The 15,040-nt window shown below is 38.3% G+C and overlaps 1 protein-coding gene across 1 annotated transcript; it reads left to right on the forward strand.

Annotated features, from left to right (window-relative positions):
• The first annotated feature begins 203 nt into the window (after nt 1–203).
• Nucleotides 204–557, forward strand: LOC112503340. The gene has a single exon (XM_025107398.1). The coding sequence runs from the start codon at nt 204–206 to the stop codon at nt 555–557; it is 354 nt and encodes a 117-aa protein (XP_024963166.1).
• Nucleotides 558–15,040: the final 14,483 nt, after the last annotated feature.

Raw genomic sequence — 15,040 nt, forward strand, 5'->3', positions numbered from 1 at the left:
AATATGAACTTGTGATCCACGACAAACGTGTCACGAGACAGGATAAGCAGGGAAGGGATTAGACATTCCAATTGACATAGGGATGTCAATATATCCCGTAAGGATCTAAGAATTTCATATAGATGGAATTGGTAAAATGGTTACCTACCTAAATAACTAATAGTTGCGATATGTGGCGAACCCATCGTAGCTGGGAGTGAAATATGGATCTTAGCCTTGTTAAAACTAATTTTGCGAACTGCGGCAAACCGTTCATTTTGAACTTCAATATGAACAACTTGGAGAAAACCATTATGGAGCTCCATGGCATGCTTAAGACTACAAAGTCTAACAGGGGCAAGTCAAAGCCCGTTGCTCCAGTACTGGCCAGCAGGGAGGGAGGTATAAAGAAGAACAAGGTCGCCCTTGTAAAAGGCAAGGGAAAAGAAAAGGCTGTTCAGCCCAACCCCAATCATAAGTCCGGCAAAGGGAAAGCCCAATCTGGTATACCTCAATCAGAGACTCCTGAGAATGATGTATGCTTTCACTGCAAGGAGGTAGGACATTGGAGGCGTTAATGTCCTAAATATTTGGAGGAGCTTAAAAAGCTCAAAGCTAATGGAGCAGCTACTTCAAGTATGTATATGATTGAACTCCCTAATACTTCTGCTTCTAATTCTTGGGTATTGGATACAGGATGTGGTACTCACATATGTACTGATGTGTATTGACTAAAAAGAAGTAGGAAGTTGAGATGAGTGGAGCTGGACCTAGTCATGGGTAACAGGCAGATTGCTGTTATTGACACGATAGAAAATTACGAGATTTCTTTTTCGTCTGTATTGTCTATGGTTTTAATTAATCATTGCTACTCAACCGATACGGCTAGAAACATCATTTGTTTTTTTGTTTTGTATAAAGATGGTTTTGGTTTTGGGTTTGATAATGGCTCTATCCTTATTTATAGAGACAAAATGCTTTATTTTAAGGCTAACCCATGTCATGGTATTTATGAAACCAGTATAAGTGTAAGAGATAATAAAAGTTCAATCTATAATGTTGAATCGACTTAATCTAACGATGGTTTGGATAAGTCGTATATGTGGTATTGTCGTCTTGGTCACATTACAAGAAATGCATCACCAAACTCCAATCGGATGTGACTTTGGAAACGTTTGACCATACATCGAATGATGAATGTGAATCTTATCTTCTGGGAAAGATGACAAAGACATAGTTTACGGGACTTGTGAGCGGGGCAAGGATTTGTTGGACATAGCGTATACAGATGTATGTGGGCCGTTTAGATCAGTCACTAGACACGATGGGAGATACTTCGTTACCTTCACTAATGACTTCAGTAGGTATGGATATATTTCCTTGATTAAACATAGAACTGAACATTCGAGGTGTTCAGAATATTCTAAAACAAGGGAGAGAATCAACTAAACAGGAGGATTAAGATTCTCAGATCCAATAGGGGTGGTAAGTGTAACACCCCACATCTCACATTACATATAACACATAATTCATTCAAAGAAATACATGTATTGCACCACTTAGGTCCCATAGTTCAAGAAACTAAAATACAAAATACACAATCCAAAAATTCAAAAATACAAGTTCTTGTACTACATAACATATAACTTCAAAACTAAACACATCCATAGGCTGATCTTCACATAGTTATGCACATAGGGAAACAAATTACTTTTTCCCTTTCCCTTTACTATCATGGTACTCAGCTGTTCCTACAATACATATTTGAAAGACAAAATGAGGGTTAGACCTGAAGGTCTAGTGAGATCCCTTGTTCCTTGTATTTATAGGGTGAAGATCACCAAAACATAATTTAAATCAACTTTTCATATAATGAGAATATAAATCCATAATTCATAATAACCAACATTCCTCTGGTTGTAAAGACCAAATTTTTTACTTAGAAAAATTTTATTCCTCATACAGTAGGGCCAGAGCCCTTCTGGTTCTTTTGACCAGAGCCCTTCTGGTTATATCAATCAGAGCTCCTCTTCAAGTTAATATTCATATAATTACAAAGTCAAGTACATAGGTGAATGTAAATATTTCCCGAGCATATATACAAATGTAGAGTATAATTTAAAATCCTTTGCATGTCCAGGGCCTCTGGTTCTACTAACTAGAGCCTCTGGTTCATCTACATAAGCCAACCAGAGCTCCTCTGGTTAAGTTGTAAAGAGCAACCAGACCCCCTCTGGTTTCTCTTTCTTTGCCAAAGTCATTTTGTATGAATAATTTTATAAGTTTAAATAAGATCAAGAAGTCCTATGAATAATTTGAAATACAATCTTTGACATAGAGCCTCTACACAAAATATACAGAGCCTCTGGTTTAGGTAAAAGTTTTGGAAATGACTTGTATCATAGATAGATATTATCCAGAGCCCCTCTGGTCCTACTCGAGGAATGACCAGAGCTCCTCTGGTAACTTTCAAGGAACAACGAGAGCCTCTCTGGTTTATCATAACTCGTACACTTTGTCAAAAGCATGGTTATCCAAAACCACTGGCCATAGGCGAAATTTTCCCATTCTTAATAACATCATTACTATTATTTCCAATAAGAGCAACATTTTTGAGTCCTCAAATCACAAAGAAATAAGAACTCAAAACTATTGCAATCTTAAGAGACATAATAGTAAGAGCTATAATAACGATCACACATATAAATGCAACCCTTATATCCAAAGGTATACCTCTCCTTGATATACCACCCTTATATCCGAAGGTACACCTCTCCTTGATATGCCACCTTTATCCCATGGAAAACCTCTCCTTGATATGCCACCCTTATTTTCTCATCAAAATCTACAAATTATTTCCAATCAAGACAGACCGAAGTCACAACCGTCTTGAAGGAACATCCTCTATAGTTTTAACCAATAACAGTTTCAAAACAGTTTTATTTCAAAACTTCGAAACTCAAGAACCAACAGTTCTTTAATATAATTTTCCAAACTCAAAACCCCTTTAATTCTTAAAAATAGAATATCATCTTCAACTTTTTAAAAGAAGCATAATCTTCTTCATCTTTCAAGAACAGTTTCAAAACCCAGATTCTTAAACTCAACTTAACATGATAAACAGTTCCTCTTTTTATCCGTAAAATCATCTACTGGAATCTATATATTTCGAATATCAACATATAAGAAATTTTAAATAACAAAACTTACCTTGTATATAAAGGTTTGAAGTTTTAATCACACAACAATTTCTTCTAACAATCACAGATTCTTCAAATCACTTTTTATGTAAGTTTTCTTTCAAGAACTCACACTCACCGTCACTACTCTCTTTTCTTATAACCAGTAGGTAAAAATGAGATAAGATTGATCTTATCCCTTGTATATATATTTTTATCAAAGGTGGTGAAGGTTTTAATATTATAAAACTTACAAGGCGGTGGAGTTTTATCATTTTTAAATCTTTCCTCCTTAACCAAGAATATGCATACACGCATATTTTAACAATTCTCATGTATGCATAGTATCACATTCACACACATACACACACACACACACACATACACATATATATATATATATATATGATCCATGCATTTACTTATGCATATAAGCATCTTTATAAATAAATATGCATATTATCACATATTCACATAAAGATCACATAAGGATTACCTCAACCATTGATGCCTTAAATCCCGATTATCATAGTAAGTATCTTAGTCAAGAGTTCCAAGATCATCTAATGGGTTGTGGTATAATCACAAAACTTACTCTACCTAGAAAACCATAACATAATGGTGTATTTGAGAGGAGAAACCGAACGTTACTTGATATGATTCGGTCCATGATAAGTCGAAGGCACTTCCAATCAGGTTTTAGATCTATGCTTTAAAAATTGCTGCAAGGGTCCTAAATCTTATACCAACGAAAAGGGTTTCCAAAACACCTTTTGAAATATGGAGTGGAAAAGTTCCTTCACTTGCATATTTAAAAATCTACGGTTGTGAAGCTTACGAACATCGTGAAGCTAAAGACAAACTAGAGCCCAGATCAGAAAGGTGTTATTTTGTTAGACACCCAACTGATTCTTTCAGATACTTCTTCTATAAGCCTTCAGAGAACAAAGTGTTTGTTTCTCGAAGGGCAGTTTTCCTTGAACGAGAACTGGTGTCCAAAGAGGCTAGTGGGAGCCAAATTGATCTTGAAGAAATTCAAGAATCAACCAACATGGAATCTGACGTTGACACTAGTTCTCATCGACATGTTGTAAAACCTGTAGTTGTTGAGCCCCAACAAAGAGTTATTGAGGAATCTAACATCCAACCACCACTTGTTCGCAGGTCTGATAGAGTGCTTCGTGCACCAGAAAGATATAGTTTTCTCATATATGATGGTGACGATATACAGATTTTTGATCCCCTCTCTCAATGAGTTGATGATAATCCTTTTATCTATCGAAGTATATTTATTCTGTTATTCAATTTCAGCAATCTTCACTAAGTCTGTTCAGTGATAGCTGAACATGTATTGTAATTCATTTAGAAACCAATATACTTCAAAAGACAAAGCTCATACTATAGGTCCTTCAGTGATGTCGAAAACAGAAACTGAAGATAAGGGACCAGTAAGTTCATGATTTGAAGCGATGTTAAGTGATAACAAGCTTGTCTACAAATGTGTGAAGTCAACAGAAGATTCAACGAATATTGATGAGACCTTTCAGCATCCTTCTAGTATTCAACGATCAAATGAATCTTGTCGAGCAAGATTGTTTTTGTCTTGTCCTTTACACATAAAGGACAAACCCATACCTTTCTAAGTATAGTACACTAGGAAGCCACTCCTATGACTCTAAATGTGCTTACGTACTTTATAAAAGAAGACTGTTCATATACAAACAAAAGGACTGTATGCTGTAGCAAATGACATGCTTACCTCTTAAAGCTTGCCACGTTCCCTATAGCTTCTTAATTGCATTTAATGCAATGAGTATAAATAGCTGAATGATTCTCCTCTCAGTTATCATCTTCCTCACTAAGAACTTACCCAAAAAGTTACTTCTCTGTCTACTCTCTGTCTAAAGAGAAAGACCCACTTTAACAAGTGAAGAGCACATTACTTCTTATCTTATTTCCTTGTAGCAAATCTTTTCTTATTGCTATCTGTATTTTGTGAGTATCTTAGATTGTTTAGATAGGTTCTGTATCCTATCTCTTCCGTAAACAATCAGTAAAATTTGTATTGATCTTTTTTATCAATATAATTTTTAAAAGTGAAAGTTACTGCGTTTGTATTCATCCCCCTTCTATAATTTGTTAGCTATAAACTCTTGTAGATCCGGCTGAGACCAACAAGTGGTATTAGAGTAGTGTTTGCTTTTTGTGTTGAATTGTTGTTTTATTATCTTTTATTCACTAAAAAATTTATTCCTTTCAAAATGGCTTTGCAAAACACTAGAACCAACTTTCACGATAATGGCTCTCTTGCCAAACCTCTCCGGTTTAGCAGAGACAACTTCAGTCTCTAGAAGAACCGGATGTCTCTCTTCTTGGAAGGTGTGGATTCTGAGATCCCATGCTACATTGAGAATGAACCATATGTTCCATTCACAATCTCTCTAGCAGTTCCTGTAACTGCTACGGTTGCCACAATTTATGAACAACAGATTCCAAAGCTCCCTCATCAATTGAGTGAAGAAGACAAGAAGAAGATGACTCTAGACACTCGTGCGAGGTCTATAATAGCCATGGCTCTTTCTGACGAGTTCTATCACTCAGTGATGAAGCTTAAAACCTCAAAATCCATGTGGGACACTTTATGTGTTCAATTGAAAGTACTACTGAAGTACAAGAATCGAGGAAGATTAATTTAGTAAGACAATATGAAATTTTTTTGTGTTGGAAAAACTGCATCTTTATCAAAGGTACATCAACGATTTACTTTTCTTCTTATTGATTTAAGGACAGTCGGAAGAGAATATTCCAACTCAGAGACACTGACAGAACTCCTTGAATGTTTGCAAGAAGCATGGGATCAGTATACCACGTGTCTTAAGATGTCGAAGGATATGTCCTCACTTTCTCTCAGTTTTCTTTATGGGATATTTCTTATCATGAGCAATCCTATCAGCTGAAGAAGAATCTTCTTAAAGACTCTAGGGAAATGAAAAGCTCTTCGTTAGCTTTGATCTCTAATAGCCCTTCAGCTCACCCTTCTATTTCTTGTGTGCCTATCATTGAGTTAGAACCTTCTAACTCTGAGGGCTTGTCAGACGCTAATCTTTCAAAGTTTGATGAGTCACTGGCCTTTCTACCTAATTTTTTAGTAGGTTCGCCATAAAAAATAACTATGGTGGATCTCCTTCGCTGACCTTAACTGAAAAGTCAAAGTCAAATCCCATTGACAAGGCTTCAGTGAGCTGCTACAACTATCAATGCAAAGGTCACTTTGGAAGTGGATGTAGGTTGAAGAAAACTGCGACACCATATTCCAACCTCTCATTCTCCTTCAGGCCTGAAAAGGACAAGTACCTGAAACTGAAGAAGAAGTACAAGAAGATGAAGAATCTTCAGTGTAAATGCAAAGGTCTTGTCTCAAAAGAGCATGATTGGGCTGATTCTTCTGAAGAACCATCCTCTAACGAGGAAGACATGACATATCTCTATCTAATGGACAAGGATGTCAAAGATGAACCATCAGATACATCATTCTCCAGTGATCCCTCGTCATCTACTCCTACTCAGGTATATTCCCTTAATGAATCCTCTTCTTCTACCTCTGATGTTTATCTGCACTAGATACACTGACGATTAATCTTTAGAATGCCCTGATTGGCGAATCCAAAATTGAAAAGCTTGTTGATCCTCTTGCTCATTGATTTGATGATAATCCCTTTTACCTATTATGAAGTATTATGTTTCTGTTCTTTCAGTTCTAGCTATCATCACTGAGTCTGTTAAGTGAGCTGAAACATGTATTGTGAATCCTTCAGCAACAGCGATATTTTAAGAAGGCAAAACTCACACCAAAGAACCTTTAGTGAAAGTCGAAGACTGAAACTGAAGATTAGTGACTAAGCATTTGTGATCTGAAGCAGCTTTCAGTGATTACAACCTGATCAACATATGTGTGAAGACTGCCCAAGCCTCAGCGAATGCTGAAGAGACCTTCAGTGTTATTCCAGCATTTAGTGATCAAATGAAGCTTATTGTGCAAGATTGTTTTTGTCTTGTCCTTCCACACACAAAGGACAAACCCATGCCCTTCCTAGAGTATAGTACGGTACGGAGCCGACTAGTTGACTCTATTACCCACCAACTCCATGAAAGAATGTTTGCTCATGAATAGGCATTTGTACTATTTAATGTAGCAAAGGAAACACTATCTTTTAAAAGCTTGACACGTGTTCAAACCCTACTTATTGCATTAAATGTGCATTTAATGCAATGGGTATAAATAGATGAGTGCTCTCTCCAGGCAGAAATACACACATTGCACACATCTAAAAGAACACTTACAATTATCTTTATGCAAGTTAGAATCCCTTTTTCAAGTATTCTAAAAGTTCTTACCCAAAAAGAACATCTTTTTTTCTTTATCTTTCAACAAATCTTTTCTATTTTGCTAACAATATATGTGTGTAAACTTGGATTGTTTTAGATAGGTTATCTTTACCTTGTCTATTCCCGCATACAATCTATAAAAATCTGTATTGATCTTTCTTTATCAATATATATTTTTAAATTTGAAAGTTTTCTGTGTTTGTATTCATCTCCCCCTTTCTGTAAACTGTTTTTTTAAAACTCTTGTAGACCCAACTGGGACCAACAAGTGGTATTAGAGCGGTGTTTCTTTCTCCTATTGTTTAGTGTTTTTTCGACTTTTTATTATCTCTCTTTCTAGAAAATTTTACTACTTTCAAATGGCTTTGCAAAACACAAACACAAACTTTCACGACAATGGCTCCCTTGCCAAACCTTTTCAATTTACCAGAAACAACTTTAGTCTCTGGAAAATCGGATGTCTTTTTTCTTGGAAGGTATGGATCCTGAAATCCCACACTATATAGAAAATGGTCCTTATGTTCCATATGCTATATCCCCGGCTGTTCCCGAAATAGCTACGATTATCGCGATTCCTGATTGGCAGATTCCTAAGCTCCTTCATCAGTGGAATGAAGAAGACAAGAAGAAGATAACAATAGATACTCGTCCGAGATCTATAATAGTTATGTCTTTTCCTGATGAGGTTTATCACTCTGTGATGAAACTTAGAACCTCGAAAGCCATGTGGGACACTCTATGTTTTCAATATGAAGGTACCTCTCAAGTACAAGAATTGAGGAAGATAAACTTAGTAAGACAATACAAAAGCTTTCTCTGTGGAAAGACTGAGATGTTATCTAAAGTACATCAAAGGTTTAATTGTCTACTAATTGATTTAAGGACAGTTGGCAGAGAATATTCCAACTCTGAAACTTTAACGAAATTTCTGGAATGTTTACGAGAATCTTGGGATACATATACCATGTGTCTCAAGATGTCCAACGACATGTCCTCTCTCTCTCTCTCTCAGCACTTTATATGGGATACCGCTCAATCACGAGCAGTCTCAAAAACTGAAGAGAAATCTAATCAAGGATTCTAGAGACATGAAAAGCTCTTCTCTAACTTTGATCTCTGAAGTTCCTTCAGTTGAACTCCCATTTTCTTCTTCTTTTGTTCTTCTTTCTTCTATTCCTATAATGGAGTTAGACTTTACTAACTTTGAGGATCTATTAGAGTCTAACCTTCCAAACTTTGATGAATCACTGGCACTTCTAACTAAGTCATTTAGAAGGTTCACTAGGAAAAGTAATTTCCCAGATCTCCCACGCTGACCATTAAGGAAAAGTCAAAGTCATATACTATTGATAAGGCTTCAGCAGTCTGCTACAATTGTCACCATAAATGTCACTTTGAAGGTGAGTGTAGGTCAAAGAAAAATGCGATGCCATCTTCGAAATCTCCTTCCTCCTTCAGAACTAAAGATGATAAATACCTGAAGCTGAAGGACAAATATAAGAAGATGAAAAGTTTCCAGCGAAAGGCCAAAGGTCATGTCGCTGAAGAGCATGACTGGGTTGATTCGTCTGATGAATCATCCTCTGATGAAGAAGACATGACTTATTTTCTTAATGGCCATGGATGTCAAGGAAGAACTTTCTGAGACGTCAACTTCCCATGATCCCTCATCATCCTCTCCTGCTCAGGTATGTCTCCTGAATGAACCCTCTTCTTCTTCTTTTTCTTCTTCTAGCCTATCAGCGTTAGATACATTGACGGTTGACCTTTACAATTCCCTTAATGGAAAATCTAAAGCATAAATGCTTAAACTAGATCTTCAAGAACAATTGAAGATTTGTCATTCCAAGATCAAAGAGTTGACAAAGATCGAAGAAGATCTTAAAGATCAGGTCAATGTAAACCAAACCATTACTATTGAACTTGAACAGGCTGTTGCTGAGCGTGAGCAAACAATTGCTGAACTCAGTGCTGAAAAGGCTACCATTGAAGGATGGTTCAAAGCCTCTATCAAAGCCTCTGAGATCATTAAGATCAGATCCCTACCAAGATAAAGACTGGTCTAGGCTTCTCCTATGATCAGGAAGATAATGTCACAGACAGGTCCATGCTTAAGTTTGGTACCTTTGTCTCTTCTATCCCTGAGACTTCTTCCTCTCAGTCTTCTCTTACTGAGAGTCATCTTGAAGGAACTCCTTTGATTTCGCTGAAGGTTCTTTGGTGTGAGTTTTGTCTTCTTAAAGTATCGGTATCGCTGATGGACTTACATTACATGTTCTCAGCTATCACTGAACAGACTTAGTGATGATCGTTGAAACCGAAAGGCATAAACAATAATACTTTGAATAATGTATAAGGGATTATCCTCAAATCATTGAGAGAGAGGATCAACAATCTCCCCATATTTGATGATAACAAAACAACAAAAAGAAAGTTGCCTTATCAAATAACAGTAAAGAAAAGTTACATATAAAATACATGTCCCTTTTAACTGTTTTGGGATCTTTTTTAGTGAGTCAGTTTTTATTTAGTAAATTTTCTTAAGTTACAAGTTTAAGAAAAAAATAAAAGAAGGGAAACTGAAATTGAAAGCATGTTCACTGACTTATAGATTGTCAGTGAATGTAAGAGTAACACTAGAACTCATAGACTTGTGTCTCTATTACTCTTTTCATGGATCTTTTTCAGTGATGCACACAAAATACTTATATTAATTTCAAATGGAAATATTACAAGTCATTTAGTACATGTCTAAGACTTACAAAATATAAGATTGAATACTGAAAGTAGACATAGAATATAGGTTATATAGTGAATGGACAAATTACAAAGGAGAGTAACTAGTCTAAGTTGCTCAGCTTAATGAAAACCACGTATATTTTCTCCAAGCTCCTTTCGACATAGAAACTCCCTTCTGATCTTGCGGTCCATCATTTCACCTTTGAAGTCTTCATCTAGCCAGAACCTGAGATATCCGAGGTGTTCCATTGGGCATAGATGTAACTCGGATATTCTTTGAAATCTCACTTCGCCATCATAGTCAAGGAATATAAGCCCTAACTCAGGCTTCACATGCTCAATGTTGGGTATATAAGGACCCTTTGCTGGCAGTGAGAGATTCAACATTGATATGTCTAGCTTCTTCTAAGCCTTCAGGACTTCGTGTAAGGAGAACTTTGTTTCATGTTCGTTCCTCAGGGATGGTCCATCATTAAGGCTTGAAGGCGTTTTTCTTCTTCCACCTTTCTTTAGCGTTGGCCTTTTTGTGACTGCTACATACCTGGACAACTTCCTGATCAGCTCACTGATGATGTCTTTGATAATCGGCTTATGTCTGGACTTTGACAACTAAATGGCTTTTCGAATCTCCATCTATTCGCTGTAGCCATATTCGCCAAGGTAGGAAGGATACTCGGTGACCGCATCCAGATTATCCCTGGTGATGAGCATAGATATCAGCATCCCACCATCTTTCATTCGTCCGCTGATGCTGACGTTTGTAATCGGATAAGGCTGATTCTCTTGTTAAGGCTTGCTTCCCTCCACCGCTTGTCACGATCGGCCAACTTTAGGTTCTATTCATGTTCAGCCTCTGCAATAGACAAAAGCTTAGCTTGGGCCTGGACAACGTTCACCATCTTTTTGGATTTTCTCTTTGGAAGAAATTTTGCGGCTAGAGACTTGGCCAGCTTTAAGCTGTCTTCGGTCTGTTTCTTTTGAAGAGCAAGTTCTTCCTCAGTTTGAGAGCCTCGAGTATTTCAGCTTCAATCAGGAAATCGAACTCACCACAACTAGAGGTACAAAGAGGAATTTTTACTCTAGTTTGGTCGAGTGACTCCTTAAGCTGAGTCATCTGCTGGTCGGTAGGAGTGCTGGGGATTGGGTTCTCAGGGACCCATTCCTCCAGCTGACCATAGGTAATCGATGGAATAGAAAGTTGGTACATGGAGGTGATGGTTATTTGGCTTGAGGACTCATCATATAAGGGTACAAGGGTTTGAAAAGTACCTTGAGGTTCCCTTCAACAACGAACCTTTGCCTTTCGACTTCGTTCCGTGGTGAGTTACTTGAGCACCCTCATCTTCCTTTTTCTCCCCATGGGATGCTGAATCTCTGAGGGCAACACCTTTAGTGGGAGCAGCAGGACGCTGGTACTGGATGGTGAAGTCGTCTTCATCGTCATCATCATCGTCATCATCATCCACTTCGCTGCCGGAGTCAGGGAGGTCGAGAAATTCGCTTTATTCATCATCATCATCATCATCATCATCATTGTATTTTTCTTTTTCATCACCAACATTAGTTGCAGTGGTGATGGGAAGGTCATCGTCACGAGCTTCAGCTTCAACTCGGATGATATCAACTTTCTCAGCTGCAGGAGCTTCACAGGAGGTTGAGATTTCATTGACAACTTCAGCGTCAGCTGTAGCTCTAGGAGCTTCAGATTCAGCTTCATCATTTGCTGGAGTGGTAGGTGCAGGGGAGGTAGTAGCAGTAGATGGTCCAACGTCAGACCTTATCTCCCATTCTCTGGCGATGGCTCTAGAGCAATAACTGAGAGTTGGTCGACGCTTCGGATTTGTAGGACCATCATCTCCTCTAACCGCATCAGAGCGCTGGCTAGGATAGTCTTCACTTCACGTGCTTCAGGAAGCTGAGCGTGGTCATTAGCGGTAAAAGAAGGAGGAGGCACTGGAACTGGTTGACGAAGAGCAACCAAAACTTATTGCAGCAGCTCCACTTGCTGGACATATTGGGCGTGTAATTCATCAGCCTTGCTTGTGAGAACAACGATGGCCTCAACATTGGCTTGAACAGCCATTTGAAGAGAGGAAAGCTAGCCTTTGACTTCTTAGACTTTAGTCCTGACGGCTGAGAGATCAGCAACGACTTCATCCCTGCGACACATGCCCTTATGGACCTCGTCCATCTTGATGAGGACAGTCTTGACTGCTGGGAGGAGCAGCTTCACGTCCGTCACCATATCATATTCTTCCTCATCCATGGCTTGTGCCTCAGACGGACCTGAAAAGGAAGGAGAGTGAGCATAAAGAAGCCCGGGGTTAGAAGAATTGAATGGGTAGGAAGATGGAGTACATGAGGGGTCTTCAGCATTATCTGAAGGATTAACGCTGGTTGGCTCCATGGTGCACTCGAAAGAATGAGCACCAGTATGCTGAGGAGGTTTGAGAGGAGCTACCTCAGGTCTAATGGTGGGTGTCTCATCATCAGGGAGGACTGGCACTGATGATTCATGGACACGTGTTGAGAACAATGAAGGAGGGGAGGAAAAGATGGCTGAGATGGTAGGTAGTGAGTGTTTAGCGGTGGCGACACTAATATTCACACCGTCAGTGATTTGGGTCACTGAGGCGGTTGGGTGAGGAGCCACTAGTACGACAGTGATCTCAGATATCACTGAAGCGCTAGAATGGATGACTGAAATTGCCTCGCGGTTAAGGATTCTTTCAATAGCTGAGACCTTTTGAGAGGCCACATCCAGAGATGAGGTAGTCTCTTTATTGGCCTTCTTGGTCCTCGAAGGAGAACCAAGAGTTAGTTGAGATGGGTGTTTGGTAGAGAGAGTTGTGGTGGTTGGTTTAGACTTTGGGCGGTTTTCCCTTGTCTTGACCACTTGGGAAGGAGAAGGAGGAATTGAGGAGTATTGCACCACTGAAGATAGTGCAACATCTCCATTGCTAAGCTTGTGATCCAGAATCCTGGATCCAAACTTGCAGACAGGAAGCTTACCTTCCTTGGAGTATTTTTCGCCAAAGATCTTGGCGAAAACCATAGACAAAGCGGGTGTAGGGAACCACTTTCTCCCTCTGACGCTTGTTCAGCTTGAGCGATAGGTCGTCGAAGATGACAGCAGCAAAATTGATCGGTCGGAGACGAATCACTTAAACGTCAATGGTGAGAGCAACCCTGGATGCTTGATCCTGGTCGCCATGCTCTGGATGAAGTGAGAGAACATGAATTGCCATACCGCAGACATGCGGTTCTTCTCGATCTTGGAGAGCAATATCAGGGGCTCGTTGGAGTCCTTCTTCATTGGCCATTGGTAGCCAATATCATCGAGGCAGACAATGATTTCTTCAGTAGTAGGGTCGCTGGCGAAAGGACCCTTTGGGAAGTGATGAGCGTGCCTGAGAGTGGTCACGCCAAAGCTTACAGTCATCCTGTTGAAGATGAAGGAGATTTTCTCCACCTGATGACCATTATTGTCCTCTTCTTGCACCACCTCAGCAGTCATCCAGAATTGCTGAAGGGCCTCCCTAACCATGACAGGTTCATGGTTGAGAGTTTAGGCGATTGGGGACATCCTAAGGAAGGTAGCATTGTCCTTGTAGATTGTTTTATTGCTGGGGATATCCAACAAGGCTATGTGATTTTTGGTCTTGAATAGTGTTATTAATCTTTTTGTTTGTGTTTTAAGAGAACAAGGTTCTTAAAATGTCAAACAACAGTTTCATAAGAAGATGAAGAACAGTTCAAGGTGTAAAGAAAGTTATCGACCTTAGAGTTTTCGAGAAGAAGATCGAAAGATTCGAGTGTTCTTGAGAGTTCTTGCTTGCAATTTCTTTTTGGCAGAGGTTTGTCAAAAGATTTTGAAAGCGTAAAGAAAATATGAGGGAAGAGATCTCATATTTATAGATTGGAGGAGAGAGAAAAGAAATAGGAGAGAAGAAAATACGACTGTTGAGGAAATGCCATGATGAAAAATATGGCACGTTCTCATCCATGATTGGATGGAAATTATAGTGGGTCATGTGTGTCAGACCTTTTTGCGCGTCTCAAAGCACATCATATTGGTAACAGAGAATGTCGTCATTAAGACGGTTCATTAACTATTTTTTTAAACGAAAAGGTTTGGAGAAATTTGAAGAGTCGCATTCAGTGATAAGAGAATCACTGAATAAAAATCTTTTAAAACATTTGATCATTGAAGAAGAAAAGCTTCAGTGATGGTTTTGTTTTAAGAAATGAAAATATTTTAGAAGAATATTTTTTTTATAAAAAGTGTCAATGATAAGAGAATCACTGAAACTGACCTTTAAAAACATTTGAATCACTTAAGGTAGAAAGGTTCAGTGATCATTTTGATTTTAAGAAAAAGATAAGTATAAAAGAGATATACTTACAGAAAAATGTTTAGCGGCAGAAAGAATCACTGAAACAAAAACTTTTAAAACATTTTGATCACTAAAGAAAGAAAGCTTCAGTGATAGTTTTAAGTTTTGATTTAAAGAACAACTATAAATACCTTAGAGAGAATAGATACATTTACTCAAGAGTTCAGTGATAGAGATAGAGCACTGAATCATTTAACTTACTGATTGATGTGTGTAGCTGAAAAAGATTATTCTTCAGCGTTTAACATCCCCAGTTCGCTGATCAAGATGTTAAATCTTGTCTCATCAAGAGGCTTGGTGAAAAGGTCAACGAGCTGGTAATCAGTAAAAACAAAGTGAAGTTCAATATCATCATTCATA

Source organism: Cynara cardunculus, unplaced genomic scaffold (genome assembly GCF_001531365.2).
Source record: "Cynara cardunculus var. scolymus isolate 2C unplaced genomic scaffold, CcrdV1 Un_Scaffold_2885, whole genome shotgun sequence".
In the NCBI taxonomy this organism is placed as follows: domain Eukaryota; kingdom Viridiplantae; phylum Streptophyta; class Magnoliopsida; order Asterales; family Asteraceae; genus Cynara; species Cynara cardunculus.